A 23,637-nucleotide genomic window follows, 5' to 3' on the forward strand; every position below is an offset into this window, starting at 1 on the left:
TAATAAATCAGAAACTGTTGACATAGTGCTGTATTTTACTTCCTGGTCTCTTTTTTTCAACCCAAAATGCTTTGCTTTGATTAGGGGGTACTTGAATTAAAAAAATGTTGACAGGGGGTTACATCACTGAAAAAAGGTTGATAACCACTGATATAGAGTACTGCATGGTGTGTTGCATTTCGACACCACCACCAAATGTGGCCAGTCCCAACAATGCACATTCATTCAAAGGAGAACTTGAGCTAGCTGGAGGAACATGAGAGGCTCACCCTTCTAGCCGAACATCGGGTAACGACCGATTGAGTGCAATCATCTCCGAGGCCATGAGGTTGAACTGGTTAATTTTAAACATCTCCTTCATCTTTTCCTGGTTCTCCTTTGGGATCACCACAGGCTTCCCCCCTTCACCGGGGCCATCCCGTGGCCTCGCGATGGTATCTGCCGTAGAGACATACAAATAAATGTTGAGCGAGTTCGCCGCCGGTTTATTTGTCCATAAAAAAAAATGCTCACCATCTCTACCAGGCAGTCCTCGCTCCTTCTTGTCATCGCACTTGTTGCACTCGCTGAAGTAGAGCAGGATAAACATGTCCAGCATCACCCACACCAGAGAGGTGGCCAAAACCACCTTGCAGTAGGCAAATCTCCGCATCCTGGAAGTGTCACCTGAAATAAAGTCATAACAGAAGCAATCAAGCTCAGTTTACGATAACAGTAGTGGGCGACTTTGTTTAAGCGCTCGCTCCTTCCATTTCTTCTCCACAGTAAGTGCATTTTCTCCTCTTTCCCCTTCAACTGCCAAGCCCTCCTGCGGTTCATCTTCTAAGCACCCCCGTCTGTCCTTCTGTCAGTCTGTCTGAGTCGCCTCTTATCTGTTGTTGGTTATCACCGCCTCTCTTTTTACTCACATTTGGAGACTCACAGTCAGTTTGAAGTTTATTGCGTTTCTGTCCCCTGGCAAAATGAATAGAACTTGGTTTCTGCTTATTGAGCTGTAGCTTTAACAATTCTTTACTGCTGCAAACAATGACTATATTTCTGCCAGGAAACTTCTGTGTGACTTAGAGTGCACTCGCACTAAGCAATCAATAAGGTGCTCAAGCACACTTGGTCCCTCAAGTGCTGACTAAAGGATGAGTATAAGTTCTACCTGCCCTGCTTAAGCACGATACACCCCAGCATGAGTTCGAAAAGGTGGACTAAGGCATGATCTGCATAAGAACCTGAGTGGGCAAGCAGGCAACAATAACAAAGATGTACTGTAAAATTCATACAGTAGTTACGCCCACCAGCTATTGTATACCATCACTATAAAAAGTATAAACTGTATACTAAATAGAAACATAAAATTAAATTTAAAAAAAAGTTAAAATAAAAAAGTAATCTCCTTACTTTTACATATGTTCTGTACATATACTGTAAATATATTAATATTATTAAGCCTATCTCAGTGTGTCACTTAGTACAAGAAGGATAGGATGGGGTAGGAAAGCCAAGAAAAAACTTTCACTCCCCGCAGCTTTTAGACAGCCCGTCATTGGTGACTCTGACAGGGCAAAAACTTTAACGAAAGCTCTGAAGAAGTGTGCAAAGACGCCGATGAGCCGAGAGCGAGGAGGGGAGATTCAAGTCCAATATTTGAAGCCTTATGCTCTGGGGGAGGATGCAAGATGGTAAACGGCACATGGTAAAAACACTTGAGACACATTCCTTTGGTCAAACTGTTTTGATTTCAACAAAAACAACTCTGATAAAGTTTTTGCGTCACTTTAGGTTGACGGGATAAAGTGTGGTTAGATCAAGATTGTTCAGTTATTGAATTTGGCGTCATCAGGGATGGTGTGGCACAGTTGGGAGAGTGGCCGTGCTCAACTCGAGGGTCCCTGGTTCAATCCCCACCTAGTACCAACCTCGTCACGTCCGTTGTGTCCTGAGCAAGACACTTCACCCTTGCTTCTGATGGGTGCTGGTTAGCGCCTTGCATGGGAGCTCCCTCCATCAGTGTGGGAATGGGTGAATGTGGAATTTGTTTACACTAATTAAAGAGTGAGATATTTAAGACTTATTTTATGGGAAATGTTTGCAAGAACCAATACTAATAAAGGGTAATAGTGGATTAATTATATTTATGGTATACTGGGTTGTTAGCGTAACAAAATTGTCTATTTATTGGAAATGCTTTGGTATACATTTTGCGTACATTTTGCTCTACAGTCACATTCAAAACTTACTTTCTGCTTATGTTTGCAAACTGCTCGTTAATGCAGGCGTTCCTTTTAGATTCCAAATAAAACCCTCCTCGCCCCGCTCAGAATTTATATTTCGAAAATGTACACTGATATCTTGAAGACAAACATCAATGCATTGAAAACAGTTGAAAACCTCATCAACAGTGTATACTGTTGATTCACCCGGTCACAACCTTAGGTACACCTGACTGCTCTTGGATCAATGCAGAGTGCTATTAAAAAAAAAAAAAAAAAAAAAAAAAAAAAAAAAAAAAAAAAAAAGCTTTTTTTTGTAACTGCATTAAGGCCTCGACCGCTAACAAATTTCACTGGACGATATTTTTCCCACAAATTGCAGATAAACGATATTATGTCAGCATAATTTTAAACCCAAATTAAGCACTAATATAATCATAAGAAATAATAATAATAATAATAATAATAATAATGTACCAACAGCTTCAAATGCAATAAACTTTTTTACCATTGTAAATGGAAAGTCAACTTAATTATCCTAAATATGCAAAATAAAATTGACAAGCAATTACTTAGGAAACATTGCAGTTTTTGCAAAGAACTGCAATTTGCAGGTATATTGTTGTTCTGATAGAAAATACATTCAATGACAGCTCACCAGAGCTATCCAAATCGCTATTATTAGCTAACAACACCCAAAGCTAATGTGTGTACATGTGTTACTTACGTACATAGATACGTCATTACATCCTAGAAACCAGAAAAGGGTGGTGTGGGGGATGTAATGTGTAAAATACATTGGAAAGTTAGCGCCCTCTAGACACCTGTGTAAATGTTGCAAATAGCTTCTATAACTGGTTTATTGACAATCGGCCCATGCATCACTGCATGTCGGTGTCATGGTTCGAATCCCACAATTAAAGGGAAATAATACTTTATCCTACCTTTTTTTGTCATCCCTCCCACCCTGTAGAAATATGGCAATATTGCCTTTGTTCCCCAAAGGAGTTTAGTCGTTAATTCAATATTATAGTAATCCATCTTGACAAAACTGTCACATGTAAAATGTTTGGGATAAACAAACACGGAAGTATATTCATTTTAAAAACATTACAGCAGATGGGAGGCTCCAGGCAGCAGCCTTAACATTCTCACAGCTAAAAGCAGCGTTCAAAATGGGGCTCAAATCTCAAGGAGAGATTGAGGGTGGTGTAATGTGTAAAGCAGAGGCAGCAATGTGACAAGGCTGGTTTATGGCCCGCAGCTGCCATATGCTACACGCAAAGCGAGGTACTACACAACAATGTACATTTAATCACCAATTATCATGCAGCTTTAAATGATTTTATTCCCTGGCTTTATGCAAGGAATTATACAGAAGGCGGAGCAGTTAAAATACAGCCAGGTTTAATTTAAGATGCCGCCACATTTGACCTACTTTTTAAACCAGTTTGAAGATGCTTTAAACTCAAATAATAACTGAGACTTGTGATGGAGTGTTCCACACTCACAGCCACTTGTATAAAATAATGAATCTTTTACAGCAACAAAGCAGTGCTTTAGATACTTGCATAGGGGGATAGAGATCTCCACCAGAGCTCTTAAACAACCTGTTGTGTATAAGCCAATTTGCCATTTGTACTTGCAACACGGCAAATCCCAGTGCACTAAAGCGCCATCGAGTGTACACACACGCGCACGCACGCACAAGTCAACGAGAGACAAGCTGTGACAGTAATTGCTTTTCTTTGGCAGGCAGCGACAGACAGACAGAGCCACATTAGAATTCCTCTGCTCTCCTTTCCGGCTCTCCTGCAGCACCATCTCTCCTCTTCCACTGACTCCATGTTCAGTCTTTCCTCAGGTTACAGCAGCACAAGGAGGAGGAAGAAAATTACTTTGGCCACGGCGATTCAAGAAGGTAGACAAGAAGGTGTTTGTGCACTGCAAACTTGGCTGCGACCTCGCTTAGTTTAGCCGTGGAAGGATGTAGAAGTGCACCGCGGCGTTTCTAAATTCCACCTGATAGGATTGCAGTGCCACAAAGTGCCATGCAAAGCAGAATGATAGAGGGAAGATCCGTTTGTTCTCCCGGCGCAGCCAAAGATGTTCTTGTCTAAGCAGCACTTCCACAAGGTTAACGAAAAGCGTACAAAATGTCGACAATATGTCCTAAACATTTACATAAAGAAATCAGAAAAACATCAACAGAGGTGCAGTTACAGGGGACTGGCTATTCTGGACCCACAAAACATATTTTTTCTGTTACATGATCAAAAATGATAGGAATCAATTTGTCTTTGTGCTGGAGTAAATAACAATTTATGGTTATTCTCATTTTTTTGCACACACTACTGTCACAATCAAAAGTAACTGTTGGCACTGAGCATGTGTGTGTAAATTTGTGAATATATTGTGCCCATCCTCACGTTAAAACACGCTGGAAAAATGATAAATTAGATCTAGACTCAGGATAAAGGTTAGAATTAGTTAGCATTAGCAGACACAGGGCTTTTTGCTGACTTCAGTGCTTTAGTTAAGATCAACAGACAAAATTGAGCTATTTAAAGCTGCGGTGAAAAATAATTGGGGTTTATTTGTTCCGGTTGATTGCGCCTCCCTATAGCTATACATAATAAACAGTTTTGTTAAAGCACTGCTTACAACTTTAGACACTAACAACTGACCCCTAAATAGAACTGAAACAACTTGAGGTGGACAATTGACTATAAGAACATTTCATATCACGGTTACTGTGACCAACAATCATCAATCAATCAAAGTTTACTTATATAGCCCTAAATCACGAGTGTCTCAAAGTGCTGCACAAACCACAACGACATCCTCGGTTCAGATCCCACATCAGGGCAAGAAAAAACTCAACCCAATGGGATGACAATGAGAGACCTTAGAGGGGACCGCAGATTTGGGGACCCCTCCCCCCCCCCCCTGGGCGTCGAGTGGATCTAGCATAATATTGTGAGAGTCCAGTCCATAGTGGATCTAATATAATAACTGACCAAAATTATAACGGTTATCCTTGTTATCATAGTATTGCTGAATGTACTCAAAATGTATTTATACATCCATCCGTCCATCCATTTTCTACCTCTTGTCCCGTTCGGAGTCGCTGGAGCCTATCTCAGCTGCATTCGGGTGGAAGGCAGGGTATACCCTGGACAAGTCACCAGCTCATCGCAGGGCCAACACAGATAGACAGACAACATTCACACTCACACTCTAGGGCCAATTTAGTGATAATAATCAACCTATCCCCAGGTGCATGTCTTTGGAGGTGGGAGGAAGCCGGAGTACCTGGAGGGAACCCACGCAGTCACGAGGAGAACACGCAAACTCCACACAGAAAGATACTGAGCCGGGGATTGAACTCAGGACTATTCAGGACCTTCGTATTGTGAGGCACATGCACTAACCCCTGTTCCACCGTGCTGCCCCGTATTTATACACAAACTAAAATTGTATTTTGTATAGAAGTTGTATTTTAAAAATGTATAAACAGATACACAATGTATTTTCCTTCACATAAGAAACATAAAATGTTCCCGAATCAAGTCTGCACATGCACACCTTCTTGTACGCCGTGGCCTGCTGGGGCAGCCGACTGAGAGCGAGGGACGCATACAGACTGGACAAGTTGGTAGAGAAGGCCAGTAACGTGGTGGGAGTGGAGCTTGACTCTTTGGCGGTGGTATTTCAGAGAGAAGAAGTCTAGAAAAACTCCTAGCCATTATGGACAACACCTCCCACCCACTACACTCGGACCTTGTGGAGAGAATGAGCACGTTCAGTGGAAGGCTCAGACTCCCAAAATGCAACACGGAACGACACAGGAGGTCCTTCATACCGACAGCCATCAGACTGTATAATGCATATGTTCCTTGACTGCACTTAAATGTAGAATATATGTAGAACATATTTATACTATTCATATATTATTCATATATTCATATATATATAAATTATATATATTATATTATTTATTATAATCATTGTTTATTGTGAGCGAACTGTGGTGCTGAATTTCCCCCAGGGATGAATAAAGTACTTCTATTCTATTCTATTCAAATTAAGATAAATATAAAACTCAAGAACTCCTCTCTGAGCTGCTACCTTACCGTGGTAGAGGAGTTTGCGTGTCCCAATGATCCTAGGAGCTATGTTGTCTGGGGGTTTTCATGCCCCCTGGTAGGGTCTCCCAAGACAAACAGGTCCTAGGTGAGTGATCAGACAAAGAGCAGCTCAAAGACTTCTATGGAATTACAACGAAATGAACCCAGATTTCCCTCGCCCGGACGTGGGTCACCGGGGCCCCGCTCTGGAGCCAGGCCCGGAGTTGGGGCACGATGGCGAGCGCCTGGTGGTCGGGCCTGTTCCCATGGGGCCCGGCCGGGCACAGCCCGAAGAGGCAACGTGGGTCATCCCTCCAATGGGCTCACCACTCATAGGAGGGGCCATAGAGGTCGGGTGCATTGTGAGCTGGGCGGCAGCCGAAGGCAGGGCACTTGGCGGTCCGATCCTCGGCTACAGAAGCTAGCTCTTGGGACGTGGAACGTCACCTCACTGGGGGGGAAGGAGCCTGAGCTAGTGCGCGAGGTAGAGAAGTTCCGGCTGGATATAGTCGGACTCACCTCGACGCACAGCAAGGGCTCTGGAACCAGTTCTCTCGAGAGGGACTGGACCCTCTTCCACTCTGGCGTTGCCGGCAGTGAGAGGCGACGGGCTGGGGTGGCAATTCTGGTTGCCCCCCGGCTCAAAGCCTGTACGTTTGAGTTCAACCCAGTGGACGAGAGGGTAGCTTCCCTTCGCCTTCGGGTGGGGGGACGGGTCCTGACTGTTGTTTGTGCTTACGCACCAAACAGCAGTTCAGAATACCCACCCTTTTTGGGTACACTCGAGGGAGTACTGGAAAGTGCTCCTCCGGGTGATTCCCTTGTCCTACTGGGAGACTTCAACGCTCATGTTGGCAACGACAGTGAAACCTGGAGAGGCGTGATTGGGAAGAATGGTCGCCCGGATCTAAACCCGAGTGGTGTTTTGTTATTGGACTTTTGTGCTCGTCACAGTTTGTCGATAACAAACACCATGTTCAAACATAAGGGTGTCCATATGTGCACTTGGCACCAGGACACCCTAGGCCGCAGTTCCATGATCGACTTTGTAGTTGTGTCATCGGATTTGCGGCCTTATGTTTTGGACACTCGGGTGAAGAGAGGGGCGGAGCTTTCTACCGATCACCACCTGGTGGTGAGTTGGCTGCGATGGTGGGGGAGGATGCCGGACAGACCTGGCAGGCCCAAGCGCATTGTGAGGGTCTGCTGGGAACGTCTGGCAGAGTCTCCTGTCAGAGAGAGTTTCAATTCACACCTCCGGGAGAACTTTGAACATGTCACCAGGGAGGTGCGGGACATTGAGTCCGAGTGGACCATGTTCCGAACCTCTATTGTCGAGGCGGCTGATTGGAGCTGTGGCCGCAAGGTTGTTGGTGCCTGTCGTGGCGGTAATCCCAGAACCCGTTGGTGGACACCAGCAGTGAGGGATGCCGTCAAGCTGAAGAAGGAGTCCTATCGGGTTCTTTTGGCTCATAGGACTCCGGAGGCAGTGGACGGGTACCGACGGGCCAAGCGGTGTGCAGCTTTAGCGGTCGCGGAGGCAAAAACTCGGACATGGGAAGAGTTCGGGGAAGCCATGGAAAACGACTTCCGGACGGCTTCGAAGCGATTCTGGACCACCGTACGGCGCCTCAGGAAGGGGAAGCAGTGCACTATCAACACCGTGTATGGTGCGGATGGTGTTCTGCTGACTTCGACTGCGGATGTTGTGGATCGGTGGAGGGAATACTTCGAAGACCTCCTCAATCCCACCAACACGTCTTTCTTTGAGGAAGCGGTGCCTGGGGAATCTGTAGTGGACTCTCCTATTTCTGGGGCTGAGGTCGCTGAGGTAGTTAAAAAGCTCCTTGGCGGCAAGGCCCCGGGGGTGGATGAGATCCGCCCGGAGTTCCTTAAGGCTCTGGATGCTGTGGGGCTGTCTTGGTTGACAAGACTCTGCAGCATCGCGTGGAAATCGGGGGCGGTACCTCTGGATTGGCAGACCGGGGTGGTGGTCCCTCTCTTTAAGAAGGGGGACCGGAGGGTGTGTTCCAACTATCGTGGGATCACACTCCTCAGCCTTCCCGGTAAGGTTTATTCAGGTGTACTGGAGAGGAGGCTTCGCCGGATAGTCGAACCTCGGATTCAGGAGGAACAGTGTGGTTTTCGTCCTGGTCGTGGAACTGTGGACCAGCTCTATACTCTCGGCAGGGTTCTTGAGGGTGCATGGGAGTTTGCCCAACCAGTCTACATGTGCTTTGTGGACTTGGAGAAGGCATTCGACCGTGTCCCTCGGGAAGTCCTGTGGGGAGTGCTCAGAGAGTATGGGGTATCGGACTGTCTTATTGTGGCGGTCCGCTCCCTGTATGATCAGTGTCAGAGCTTGGTCCGCATTGCTGGCAGTAAGTCGGACACGTTTCCAGTGAAGGTTGGACTCCGCCAAGGCTGTCCTTTGTCACCGATTCTGTTCATAACTTTTATGGACAGAATTTCTAGGCGCAGTCAAGGCGTTGAGGGGTTCCGGTTTGGTGGCCACGGGATTAGGTCTCTGCTTTTTGCAGATGATGTAGTCCTGATGGCTTCATCTGACCGGGATCTTCAGCTCTCACTGGATCGGTTCGCAGCCGAGTGTGAAGCGACCGGAATGAGAATCAGCACCTCCAAGTCCGAGTCCATGGTTCTCGCCCGGAAAAGGGTGGAGTGCCATCTCCGGGTTGGGGAGGAGACCCTGCCCCAAGTGGAGGAGTTCAAGTACCTAGGAGTCTTGTTCACGAGTGGGGGAAGAGTGGATCGTGAGATCGACAGGCGGATCGGTGCCGCGTCTTCAGTAATGCGGACGTTGTATCGATCCGTTGTGGTGAAGAAGGAGCTGAGCCGGAAGGCAAAGCTCTCAATTTACCGTTCGATCTACGTTCCCATCCTCACCTATGGTCATGAGCTTTGGGTCATGACCGAAAGGATAAGATCACGGGTACAAGCGGCCGAAATGAGTTTCCTCCGCCGGGTGGCGGGGCTCTCCCTTAGAGATAGGGTGAGAAGCTCTGCCATCCGGGAGGAACTCAAAGTAAAGCCGCTGCTCCTCCACATCGAGAGGAGCCAGATGAGGTGGTTCGGGCATCTGGTCAGGATGCCACCCGAACGCCTCCCTAGGGAGGTGTTTAGGGCACGTCCAGCTGGTAGGAGGCCACGGGGAAGACCCAGGACACGTTGGAAAGACTATGTCTCCCGGCTGGCCTGGGAACGCCTCGGGATCCCCCGGGAAGAGCTAGACGAAGTGGCTGGAGATAGGGAAGTCTGGGCTTCCCTGCTTAGGCTGCTGCCCCCGCGACCCGACCTCGGATAAGCGGAGGATGATGGATGGATGGATGGATAAAACTCAAGATGAGGTGGCGACTTGTCCAGGGTGTACCCCGCCTTCCGCCCGATTGTAGCTGAGATAGGCGCCAGCGCCCCCCGCGACCCCAAAAGGGAATAAGCGGTAGAAAATGGATGGATGGATAAAACTCAACACTCAGCCCAGTCAGTAGGTTCAATGTGCACAATTCAATATCTCAGACAACAATGTGTTTATATAAGTTTTGATTGGGGTATGTCTTTTCAATGTGGACAGACGTTAATGTCCCTTTTATTCGCGTTAGCATTAGGAATGGAACGATAAATAGTAATAATGACTGCCACGGTAAAACTCCTGACGAAAGTAAATACCATTTTAAATTGAAATGTTCGAAAAAACGTGAATGATAACCACACTTTGATAAACTCACGGATTGAGGAGCGCTAAATGCTAACACGAATATAGGAGATATTAAGATTAACGTCTTTCCCCATTATGAAATGACATACCCCAATCTAAATGTATATAAACACATTAGATTATTGTCTGTCTGAGCAACGAAGAAATGTGATTGTGTACATTGAACCTTCAGGCTATGCTTTCTTAGCACGTAGTGATCAATCTATACACAAAAGAATACGACTCAGACGGAATTGTCTATTGTCTACACAGGATATAAACTTGCGTGATGTCATATAAACCTAAAAGGAAGCCAAGAGAGCACTCAATTTGCCTTCATCCTTTACATTTTATCAATGTTTAAAAAAAAAAAACTTTTACAAATTAAAAAGAACAAAATTTGAAATCAGAGTTTGTCTCTTAAAAAGCCAAAACAATATTTAATGTTTTGTTTTGTTTTTTTGCTAAAAAGTATATTGTGTCAAATTATTTTAGCTATGTATTATGGTTAAAAGATTTCAGTGTGGAGAAAGTAGAGTACTCTTTGAGCACATTCAACAATACCGCGATAACGGCCGTAATAATTTTGCTCACAACAACCGCTATATGAAATTTTCATATTATTACATGCCTAGTTAGCAATAAAGCTAGCATGTGATTAGTGGGCCAGCTTGCTTCTCCAGGAAATAAATTAGCAGTATAAATGGTCTTTGAGTTTATTAGATTAATCACAGTTTCACAATAATATAATTTAAAATGGTAATACTAACCGTCTGGAATTTTAATGTGGTTTATCATTAATACCCGTAGTTGTTAAATCCCCAATATACAGCATATTTATTTACTGATTCAGTCATCTGTCATCATTTATATGAATTGAAAAACATTATTGTACTTTTTGTGTCAGTAGTCATAGTCAAGAATAATTATTAGACTCTTAAACTTAAAATTCGTACCGTATTTTTTGGACTATAAGTCGCAGTTTTTTTCATAGTTTGGCCGGGGGTGCGTCTTATGTGTGAAATTATTAACACATTACCGTAATATATCAAATAATATTATTTATCTCATTCGCGGAAGAGACGAAGAAAATGTCAGCAATCGTCACACACACGTCAGCAATCGTCACATACACGTCAACAAATAAGAATTTTGCGGGGCAGGGTCATGGCAGAAGTGCATTGTGGGTCATGGAATGCTAACTGCTATATGCCATAAGCTACTGCTGTGGCTATTAAAATGGATAATTTCATCGTTAGCGGTAACTTATAAAAACTGAGAAGGGCTGAACAAAAATTGGACCGAAAAGGAAATCATGTACTCCAGATTACAAGATGGACGTAGTGAAATATGCAGCAAAACAACGACAAGAGGAACCGCCGCATACCTTTGGGGTTGGCAGAGTTGTTTAGAAGCGACATTGAGGAAGAAGATTTCATCGGATTTATCAATTAGGAGTGACAGATTGTTTGGTAAACGTATAGCATGTTCTATATGTTATAGTTATTTGAATGTTTCTTACCATAATATGTTAGGTTAACATACCAGTCACGTTCTCAGTTGGTTATTTATGCGTCATAGAACGTACACTTATTCAGCCTGTTGTTCAGTATACTTTATGTACTTCAAATTGCCTTTAAAATGTCTATTCTTGGTGTTGGATTTTATCAAATAAATGTCCCCCATAAATGCGAGTTATACTCCAGTGCGACGTATATATGTGTTTTTCTTTCTTTATTGGGCACTTTCGGCCGGTACGACGTATAACCCGGGGCGATTTATAATCTGAAAAATACGGTAATTATTATTAATAAGCTATTTCTTGAACTACTGAAAATTCCAGACATTTTTGACAAGCGTGAAAGGTCATAAATTCATAGCATACCCCATGTTTGCTCTGGGCTGTCTTTTCTGACCGCTGTCCTAAAACATGACGCAACTTGTCAACGCAGGAGAAAACATTCTACTACACATTGATGCTTGGGACAACGACATGGATGCATTTCACTCATCTCAAAGTACAAACCCCGTTTCCCTATGAGTTGGGAAATTGTGTTAGATGTAAATATAAACGGAATACAATGATTTGCAAATCCTTTTCAACCGAAATTCAATTGAATGCACTACAAAAACAACATATTTGATCTTCAAACTCATAAACTTTTTTTTTTTTTGCAACTAATAATTAACTTAGAATTTCATGGCTGCAACACGTACCAAAGTAGTTGGGAAAGTGCATGTTCCCCACTGTGTTTCATCACCTTTTCTTTTAACAACACTCAATAAACCTTCGGGAATTAAGGAGACACATTTTTGAAGCTTTTCAAGGTGAATTCTTTCCCATTCTTGTTTTATGTAGAGCTTCAGTCGTTCAACAGTCCGGGGTCTTTGTTGTGGTATTTTAGGCTTCATAATGCGCCACACATTTTCAATGGGAGACAGGTCTGGACTACAGGCAAGCCAGTCTAGTACCCGCACTCTTTTCCTATGAAGCCACGCTGTTGTAACAAGTGACTTGGCATTGTCTTGCTGAAATAAGCAAGGGCGTCCATGACAACGTTGTTTGGATGGCAACATATGTTGCTCCAAAACCTGTATGTACCTTTCAGCATTAATGGTGCCTTCACAGATGTGTAAGTTACCCATGCCTTGCGCACTAATGCACCCCCATACCATCACAGAAGCTGGTTATTCAACTTTGCACCTAGAACGGTCCTTATGGTTCTTTTCCTCTTTGGTCCGGAGGACACGACGTTCACCATTTCCAAAAAATAATTTAAAATGTGGACTCGTCAGACCACAGAACACTTTTCCCCTTTGCATCAGTCCATCTTCACTGAGCTCGGGCCCAGCGAAGCCGGCGGCGTTACTGGGCGTCGTTGATAAATGGCTTTGGCTTTGCATAGTAGAGCTTTAACTTGTACTTACAGATGTAGCGACAAACTATAGTTACTGATAGCGGTTTTCTGAAGTGTTCCTGAACCCATGTGGTGATATCCTTTACACACTGATGTTGCTTTTTGATGCAGTACCGCCTGAGGGAACGAATGTCTGTTATATCATCGCTTATGTGCAGTGATTTCTCCAGATCCTTAAATTGTTTGACAATTTGCTCACGCATTTGTTCACAAAGTGGTGACCGTTTCCCAATCCTTGTTTGTGAATGACTGAGCATTTCACGGAAGCTGCTTTTATACCAAATCATGGCACCCACTTGTTCCCAATTAGCCTGCACACCTGTGGGATGTTCCAAATATGAGTTTGATGAGCATTCCTCAACTTTATCAGTATTTATTGCCACCTTTCCCAACTTCTTTGTCACGTGTTGCTGGCATCAAAGTCTAAAGTTAATGATTATTTGCAAAAAAAAAAATAAGTGTTTATCAGTTTGAACATCAAATATGTTGTCTTTGAAGCATGTTCAACTGGATATGGGTTGAAAATGATTTGCAAATCATTGTATTCTGTTTATATTTACATCTAACACAATTTCCCCACTCTTATGGAAACGGGTTTGTAAGAACATGGACACCTACACATGCAGAAGAAAGTTAAAGATGTATCCAAAGGCCCTAATGCCGAACTAGTTAGCTCAAGCTCCATCTTCAAGGTATAGCGGTACCTCAACTTATGAGCTCAATCTTTTCCATGGCCGAGATTCTAACTCAAAACACTCATACCTCAAAACAGCCATTCACATTGAAATTAATTGAAATTAATATAATAAGTGATTTGCCCTCCCAAAATAGCACCAATCTAACAAAAAATATAAAAATATTAAATATCCTTCAAAAACAATTAGAATATAATGTACTACAAACAATCACAGTAGCTTTATGAAATATTGTTATTTAAGGATTTAAGAAACTTTATTGTTGTACCAGAACACAAGACACATGTGACAGCACGCAATTTTGTGATAATATTTTTAATATTTACCTTGGGGATCAGCCTTTTGTAGGTGTCTCTTACATATGCACCTACATCGTGTAACTAGAGGAACTACGAAATTGCAGTTTATGTGTCACACGGATGCCTTTGAGTGACGAACCAATGGTAATGCTAAATCATCCAGTTTATTGGGTCAGGAGAAAGAACAAACTAAAACACGTCAAACACACAACTGTGGTTTCTCCATATTTTCATGGATGAATGTTCATTATTTGGATGTTTTAAGCTGCATGCCACACAGGCTGGCTGGTGCTTGTATGTTGCTGACTGACAGAGCTTTGGTCAGGATGACTTGCCAGGTCGGCTAACTTGTAGGTTGTTTTTTCTGATTCTGTCATCTCCTTCGCACTATCTTCCTCAGTTCTGGTGGTTGGAGGGTCAGAGTGCGTTGATACCTGGCTGTGTGCAAACACTACTTCTACTAACGACAGGGAGACTCCTGACCAAATTATGCTTCCAACGTAAAGCATCCCAAAAAGCCGAGAGACAGTTCGGACCCTAGAATACTCGTAAGTTGAGGTAGTCATAAGTTGAGATACTACTGTACTATTTTGGTCCCCTTCACAACCTTCGACAACAGGGCTATGAGTGGGTGTGAGTGGGTGTGTTGCATGTGTAATAGTGTGTCAGTTTTTGCTGGGCACTAGTCTCTTTGAAACCTCTTTTACACAGACAGTCTTCCTGTGATATTAAACAGACACACACATATCCACTCTATCACCCTCTTCCATTAACATATCATCTCCCCCCTCGGGCCCCTCCCCATCCGTCTTTTATATTGCCATCTATTTTTCGCCGCCCCTAAGCTACCTCACTCGTTCCAAGAGAGGTTGCCATCGTTACGCCTCTACTAGTACACAATTTTCCCCCTTACAACCTTCTGTCTCTTCCAGTTCTCCATTCTACTCTATTCAACAAACTTAACCCTCCCTCAGATGTTGCACAAGCTGAGGATACAGTACTTCGCAATTAGATGACTACGAGGGAGGAAGCTCCCTTCAGGAAATGCAATATTAATGCAAGTAAGCAAGGAAGATGGCGTTAAGCGGCATGGAAACAAGATGAGAATCTGCTCTTGACATGTAAATTGTGTGTCGATGTAGCAAAAGGACTGGGACGAAACAAGCCGTGACGTGATGTCCCCAGGTTATATAGGTTCAATAAGCTTAACAGATTCCAAGGCAAAGCTGATGTGAATCCTGATTGAACCATCGTATAGCTTCAACTGGAGCAGAACGAGGCGCAGGCTAATATTAGGGAAGTGAAATAGAAGAAACTGGCCACGGGCCTTGTCTCCATCGCTGCTTTGTGAAGTAGCGCGACAACGAAGACGCTCAGAGCGAAAAGGTTGGGGTCACTACATTTTCAGGTTGTGACTTTGACAGCACAACACGCTGCAACACCACTGAGGAAGGGAGCCAGAGACCAGGAGAGACTAATCAAGAGATACTGTACATATATGTGTCATTGTACATCATGGCTGTCCTTGCATCAAGATTTTGACTTCAGCTATACCAAAATGGCTGTTATAATGGCCAATTGTACTAATTAAAATATGGCGTCATCTAACCACCCCAAGCGCCACAATGGGACTGTTTCACACACATTTATTTGTTGTGGTCCTCCACAAATAAATTTGGACCGTCACGACTAGATTTGCTGCTACCAGTTGGGCGGCGGTATGCCTTGAACTCTGCATTTTAACACAGTTAATATGTGCAAATTCTAGTTTTGACTAGTGTGTTAGGGAAAAAGGCATCCCTCATTGCTCTGATTCTCCACAGGTTCACGTACAAAAACCTTATTAGTTGCTAAACAAGCCAACCTTTACCGTGTTTATTTGTTTATCTGAGTGTTTTAAATATAAAAGTCCCTACACCTTGAAAATAACGTTTTTACATGAAAATAAATATAATTCATATTTTGTGTTAATGGATATACTGTGCACAGTATTTTATTCAAGCACTATTGGCCATTATTAGAAAAACATCTCAAATATCATCAAAATGTTCCTCTGTGCTTTATTTTGAAAAATAAGCATCTAAGTTGTCTGTCAGCTTAAGCGCTACAGCTGTTCACGCACCTGATCGACCATGGAACAGACTTGGCACTCAAAAGTTCAATAGAAAGTATTTTACGTCAATTAATGCATTTCTTGTTCAAGCCTGTGGAAACTACCCCAATTTAGACGATACCAGTAACAAGACATGCACCTGGGGATAGGTTGATTGGCAACACTAAATTGGCCCTAGTGTGTGATTGTGAGTGTGAATGTTGTCTGTCTATCTGTGTTGGCCCTGCGATGAGGTGGCGACTTGTCCAGGGTGTACCCTGCCTTCCGCCCGATTGTAGCTGAGATAGGCGCCAGCGCCCCCCGCGACCCCGAAACGGAATAAGCGGTAGAAAATGGATGGATGGATGGACAGTAACATCTGACTTTACACCGTGTGTTTCTTCAAATCTCCATTTGGACATTTCAGTGTAGTTTGCATGATCTCCCTGTAAGTGTGTGGGTTTTCTTTGGGTACTCTGGCTTCCTCCTACATTCTAAAGTTATGCAGGTTATGTTCATTGGAGACACTAAATTGTCCATAGGCCGTAACGTGAGTGTGAATGATTGTTTGTCTATATATGTGCCCTGCAATTAGCCCTGCTAATTTTTGTTAACCTGTCAATATGATGGTCCATAATACATTAGCATTTAATTAGCGGCCTTTGAGTCAATCCTCATCCTGTATAAATTGTATTGCTTTAGTCAATTTATTCCAAACTGTATTAGTAATTTAACCCGATTCCTTCATGTGTGTGCACTTCATGTCTATATTGATTAGTGTGCTTAGTTTTACAGTGACTTGATGACATTGTGGAGAATATCAATTAACCACCTCAAGTTATTTTTTTCCATCTCTTATTCAAAGGACTGTTTAGATACCCCCACCATTCTACTCAACAAATGATGGAGAAATATAAACTTACAGAAAAATGCAACTTAAAACATTTGCATGCATATACAATACTTAAAATCTTTAGTATATCAGTATCTAGACTTATATTATTGGAATGGATTAATAAGAAAAGAAGTCAAACAATGTACTAAGATGATGCAATTTAAGAGGCTGTTCAAACAAGTGTTTACAAAGTACAATAAAAAAGAATTATGATAATCGCCTTGAAATTATTGAAAAAAAGATATTCATGTCATCATGTAAATTTTAACTGACTCAACTGTTTATAATTGTAAGAGAACTGTTGTATTTAAAAAAAAAAAAGCAAATTATGTTAGATATTAAGAACAGGAAGTGAACAATATGTGTTAGTAATTGTTATGAGGTGGAAAAAGGGGTAGGATTAAATAAGATCTGCTTCCTCATAGTCTTTTTGGACATGCTAAGGGGGAACTGCACCTTTTTTAGAATGTAGCCTATCGTTCACAATCATTATGAAAGACATGACGACCGATTTATTTTTTTATTGCATTCTAAATATAAATGATAAATGGGTTGTACTTGTATAGCGCTTTTCTACCTTCAAGGTACTCAAAGCGCTTTGACATTACTTCCACATTTACCCATTCACACACTGATGGAGGGAGCTGCCATGCAAGGCGCCAACCAGCACCCATCAGGAGCAAGGGTGAAGTGTCTTGCTCAGGACACAACGGACGTGACGAGGTTGGTACTAGGTGGGATTTGAACCAGGGACCCTCGGGTTGCGCACGGCCACTCTCCCACTGCGCCACTAATGCGATCAAATACTGCATACAATGGAGCCTACGGGAGTCGCTCCATTCTGTCTATAAAAGCAGTTAAAAATAATATTTAAGTATTTTGATAATTTTAAGCATAAAAAAACACATTACAACATTTGCTTTTTTCCACTACAGACTTTGTGAGAGCTAACAAACACAATCATCACTTACTGTACAAGGGCTGCAGTCATTAGCATGCAAACTGATAGAATCTTGTAATATTCTCACTTAGATGAAGACTGAATTGTAATCCTCAAGAAGAAAAATATTACAAATACTTGGTTAATATACAAGTCACAAAATGTAAATGGAGTATAGTTGGCGCTTTTTGGATTATTATGCGCGTAACAAAGGACCTCCAATTGGCTACGCTGCGTGCGTACTTTTATTTACGTTTTTTCAAGATTTAGAATGCATTCAAAAAAAAGACATCCGTCGTCATGTCCTTCATAATGATTGTGAACAATAGGGAAAATTCCCAAAAATCGCAATTCCCCTTTAATCCTCTAAAGGCCTTATGGCCACATGCGTAAACAGCACCTTTTAGCTCTTATTTCCAAAATTGTGTACATTACTCAATTGGGGTCTTATGCTGACAAATGGACACGTATACTGCTATCTTGTGGTGTCAGAAGAGCAAAACATATAATAGAATTTAGAAAAAAAATTGTAAAAATAAAAATTAGCATGTCAATACCCATGAAGTACACGTTTCTGTACTTATGGACTAAGTACATCATATCAAAAGATGATCTTTAGTTTTTATTCTAATTAGGGTCCAATAAGCCCAAATAGCAAATAAAAATAAATAAAAAAAACATTTAAACAAACAGCTTGGGCCTTAAGAGGTTAAGAGATATAAAAAAATATGTGAAATATACGATATGATGTATCATGTTTAAATTGCATATATCTTTGAAATAAACTTCAACCAACCAACCAGCACGTGTACAGTATATTGGCAATCAGGGGGAAACCCTGTTTTAACACATCAAACCGCACTAGCCACCCCAAAACACCGCTAGCATTGCAACGACAGCGCCCTGAAATCCCATGAAGACGCCTGCGTCGCAAAAGAAACTACCTAAAGCTATAAAAAAAGGCCTTTGGCTGTTGCTAACACCGCTCTGTCCAAAAAGTGCAAAAAGTCAGCGAGAGAACCCTAAGGCCAAAGGCACCAGTGATTTCCCCCTACCAGGGCTGAAGACACTGGAACCTGTCAGCAAGCAGACCACCGGGAACCACAGTTTATAATTCTGAGACTCCGCTATTTTCCAGATGTATGTTTGCCAGCAATATACCACGTGCAATAATTGCCACACTAATGCAAAGCTGATGAATGACAATAAGAACAAATGTTTCACTACTGAATGGTGGACCTGTGTTGTTAGCCCAACCAGAGAAATGGTTTCATATTTGGTAAGACAAATCTATAGCTACATTTTTTCAAACCCACCTTTGTTTGAGTCGTCCTTACCTCCTAGTGTGCACAAACCTGAATCTAAATCTAAAAAATAAAAAAAATACTCTAAATAAGTTATCAATATTGGTCTAGAAAAGCCAGAAAAATAAGATTATGTATCCCTAAACCAGTGCTTCTCAATTATGTGTTGTCATGCCTCTTTTAAAACATTTTTTTTTCATGCCCTCCCCGATTGAGAACCTGATGATATTTATTCATTTATCCACATGCCATCTAGCTGGAGACTTGTGTATAGTCTTCTTACAACCCCAATTAACTCCCCCCAGCCTCAAGTTACAGTGTCAATAAACGAGGTTCATTTTAAGCTAATGTTGCACATTTCTCATGACAAAAAAAGATCAGTTTTACCACTGAGTTTTGTGTTACTGCTAATTATATGACCATTGCCACAAATATATTTCAGTCATTTGTTGAACACCATTATGTTATGCTGTTTTGTGTACAGAATACTCCAACAATGTTTCCAAATTGTGCTATATAGGTCACATACATGTATGTTTTTTTAAGGCTCCCAGAAATGTAAAATGTTAGTCTGCCCTAACAATTTGTAAAGAGAAGGTTTAGAGTCGAAGTCAGTACTAACATTTGAAATACTTAACGAGAGTGATTTATAAGGAACATTGTGTTCATAAATACCTTAGTCACTTGTATTGTGCTTCGGTGGAAAATATGAGCAAAATCACACTATATATGTTCACATACATTATAAACCCAGAGCACTAAAACGAGGACAAAGGGTAAGCACTAAAATGAGCAACTAGTATTTTAAAATTTACATCTAAAAGATAATGGGGAAAAAGAGGGGCAACCACCAAGACAGAAAAAAAACAAAGAGGGAAAGTGCCCACTGAAGCAAAAAAGTAGCAGCTAAAATTGATTAGCAATTTAAAGCTTGGCACAGGCACAAAGTGGAATCAAACACTCCAATCAGTCAGACATTCTCAGCCAAAATCAATACGTATTACTGTCACAAGGCTGCACCAGAAAATACACAGAGAACATTTACTGTAATAGTTCCTCCAACACTTTGCATGTCATTATTAAAAGAGAAAAAATCCATTATTATAACAAATTACACAAAATGCTAATTTGTGTGAACACACTGTTATGAACACATATCCATATCAAGTGATAACACTATGCAAGCGGTATGGTCGAAGCAGCAGGTTTGTGTCAGTGTATCAGCTGTTCCGAGTCTGCTGCTCCCACGCCTCCGTATTTCGCAATCAGACTCTACCGGCAGGATTTAAATGGCTCTGTGGCATCACAGCCGGGCTTGCCCTGCCTACTAAGTACTTAAGTAGACTACTAAGTATACTGTATATACCGATCATCAAAGTGTGAAAATGCTCCTTCTGCTGTACTTAACTTGACTCTTACTAGACCTGGGACCAATGTGACAGCACATTTTGTCCAAATAGTCTTACAGTTTGAGTGAAATAAAATATGAATATTTGTACAAATGGAACACACATACACATGACTTAAACACTGTGTAGGTCATCAACTAGAAGATGGGGGAAACCAGTGGCAATTTGCGGCCAGCAGTACATTTTTTAACGGCCTGCACCCTCTGAACATTCGCAAAGTACTATTACACAAAGGCAAACAAAAAAACATTTAAAAAACGGTCATTGCTCCAAAAATTACAATTAAGCAAAATTAATATAGTTATTAAAGTTGCCATATGTAATAATTTAATGTAGAGTCATCATTAAATGGCCCTCAAATGCCAAAAGGCATTAATAAATCATTGATAAATCATATTCTTTTCGAATACCTTTATAACTGCTAACAGTAGTTCAGCAGGGATATGCTCATTTCAAAATTAGATTTACAGCCCAGGAATCTTGTTATTGTTTTCATTTGGATGCCAGGTCCTCCACTGTTTGACCAATTATAAAGTCTGTGAGGGTGTCACATCCAGGTTGCCAGGTAGGCACCGCCCTCTTCGTCGAGCTACTGCCACTGGTAAAGTGACTAAACATGTCAGAATCTAAATCTAAAAGGCGTTGTCACGATTCACTACTTCCATCCATCCATTTTCTACCGCTTATTCCCTTTTTTTGGGGTCGCGGGGGGCGCTGGCGCCTATCACAGCTACAATCGGGCGGAAGGGGGGGTACACCCTGGACAAGTCGCCACCTCATCGCAGGGCCAACACAGATAGACAGACAACATTCACACTCACATTCACACACTAGGGCCAATTTAATGTTGCCAATCAACCTATCCCCAGGTGCATGTCTTTGGAAGTGGGAGGAAGCCGGAGTACCCGGAGGGAACCCACGCATTCACGGGGAGAACATGCAAACTCCACACAGAAAGATTCCGAGCCTGGATTTGAACCCAGGACTGCAGGAACTTTGTATTGTGAGGCAGACGCACTAACCCCTCTGCCACCGTGAAGCCCACGATTCATGTCAAAGCCAGGAACAAAACGAGGATTTGTATCGGGGATGCCTTTGAAAGATGGAGACGTTTGAAGGCGGAGAAGATTTTTTTCATCCGACCCCAAACTTGCTCATTTCCTCCTTGATTGGTAAGTCAAGCGTTTACGTTTTCTTATTACTTGCATAGATGGAAATGGACAATTTGTATGTAAACTATATTGTCCAATACAGTCTACGATCTTGTCTAACAAAGCTATTATGTTCGTGCAAGGAATGCTTGGCATGCTAGCCCGGTCAATGACACATTGACAGATGGGGGAAATATATGCCAGTTAGCCTGTATGTCGATGTGTCATCCAACTGACACGGCAAAAGATAATTTCAACAAATAAAGCGTATGTGGATATGGGTAGTGTAAGTGCCTTTTTTCGTTCTCAATATGCTGTTAGGCTGAGGAAATGCGTTCCAACATTAGCACGGCTATTTGCGGTTTCTGGTACTGTATGTGCATCAGGCACATATGGAGTGGTATTTGCTTGGCACAATATAATGCATTACATGTACTGATGTTGCACTTTGTGTACTGACATGGTAGTAGGCTATATGATTTAAGCGTATTGTGGTTTTTGCATAATGTGGGTTGGCTCATAAAACTGCACTCTGCATTGAAAGATGGAGTTGTGCGTACATGGAAGAGAATGCAGTGCGTCAGGTTGGATGCAACATAGAGATATGCTCAACGAAATGGGGCACTAATTTTACTGTTGGCCTTGGCTTGCCATCAAAGTAGGCCTATGCAATATCCATCCATCCATTTCCTACCGCTTATTCCCTTTTTTTGGGGTCACGGGGGGCGCTGGCGCCTATCTCAGCTACAATCGGGCGGAAGGCGGGGTACACCCTGGACAAGTCGCCACCTCATCGCAGGGCCAACACAGATAGCCAGACAACATTCACACTCACATTCACCCACTAGGGCCAATTTAGTGTTGCCAATCAACCTATCCCCAGGTGCATGTCTTTGGAAGTGGGAGGAAGCCGGAGTACCCGGAGGGAACCCACGCATTCACGGGGAGAACATGCAAACTCCACACAGAAAGATCCCGAGCCTGGATTTGAACCCAGGACTGCAGGACCTTCGTATTGTGAGGCAGACGCACTAACCCCTCTGCCACCGTGAAGCCCGCCTATGCAATATGTAATATATAATATAATATATATATTTCGATGGTGGTTCGTGTGGTTAAACTAGACATTTTAGCAGGATAATGCAAACAGTCTGTCCCGTAACTTTACAAATACATTTGGCTAATCGACATCAGTAAAATGTGGTATAATTACTTTGTAAACCATCTTGCAAGAAGCATAAACAAGAAAAACCTACAACGTTGGACTCGTCGATTGCCATTTGAAGTTCCTTGGAGTAGCATTCAGATTTGGCTGCATATCTGGCAACCTCAGTCATGGAGAGTGGGAGGGGACTACAGAATTGTGACCGTGATTGTAGTATCATATCTGGCCACAGTACTACATTTGCCACCTTTTATTATCGACCTATTGAAGATTTCAATTACTTCACATCAGTAATTTCCACTTCGAAATATGTTTTGCGGAAAAAATTGCAAATTGCGTGCATATTGTTAGATTTTTTTTTTTTTTTAACTTGCATTGCTCAAAAAACAATCAATGTTGTTATGAATTATTGAGCCATTAAAGGGTCCAATTATTTCACATCAAATATTCCACTTCGAATTTTTAGGGGGAATTGGTAAATGGGTTAATGCAGTGGTTCTCAAATGGGGGTACTTGAAGGCATGCCAAGAGGTACGTGAGATTTTTTTTAAATATTCTACAAATAGCAACAATTCAGAAATCCTTTATAAATATATTTATTGAATAATAATTCAACAAAATATGAATTTGAGTTCATAAACTGTGAAAAAAAAATACAGCAATGCAATCTTCAGTGTTGACAGCTAGATTTTTTGTGGACATGTTCCATAAATATTGATGTTA

General features: G+C 42.1%; 1 protein-coding gene across 1 annotated transcript in view; it reads right to left on the reverse strand.

Moving 5' to 3' along the window:
* Positions 1-23,637, reverse strand: part of galnt1 (UDP-N-acetyl-alpha-D-galactosamine:polypeptide N-acetylgalactosaminyltransferase 1) — a 148,000-nt gene that overhangs the window by 47,094 nt on the left and 77,269 nt on the right. The window contains exons 3-4 of the mRNA XM_061915712.1: positions 514-666; positions 270-438 (exon numbers count right to left, since the gene is read on the reverse strand). Of these exons, the coding sequence (XP_061771696.1) occupies positions 270-438; positions 514-652 (308 nt within the window). The 5' untranslated portion in view covers positions 653-666. The remainder of the gene's footprint in view (positions 1-269; positions 439-513; positions 667-23,637) is intronic.

This window comes from Nerophis ophidion, linkage group LG11 (assembly GCF_033978795.1).
Source record: "Nerophis ophidion isolate RoL-2023_Sa linkage group LG11, RoL_Noph_v1.0, whole genome shotgun sequence".
In the NCBI taxonomy this organism is placed as follows: Eukaryota; Metazoa; Chordata; class Actinopteri; order Syngnathiformes; family Syngnathidae; genus Nerophis; species Nerophis ophidion.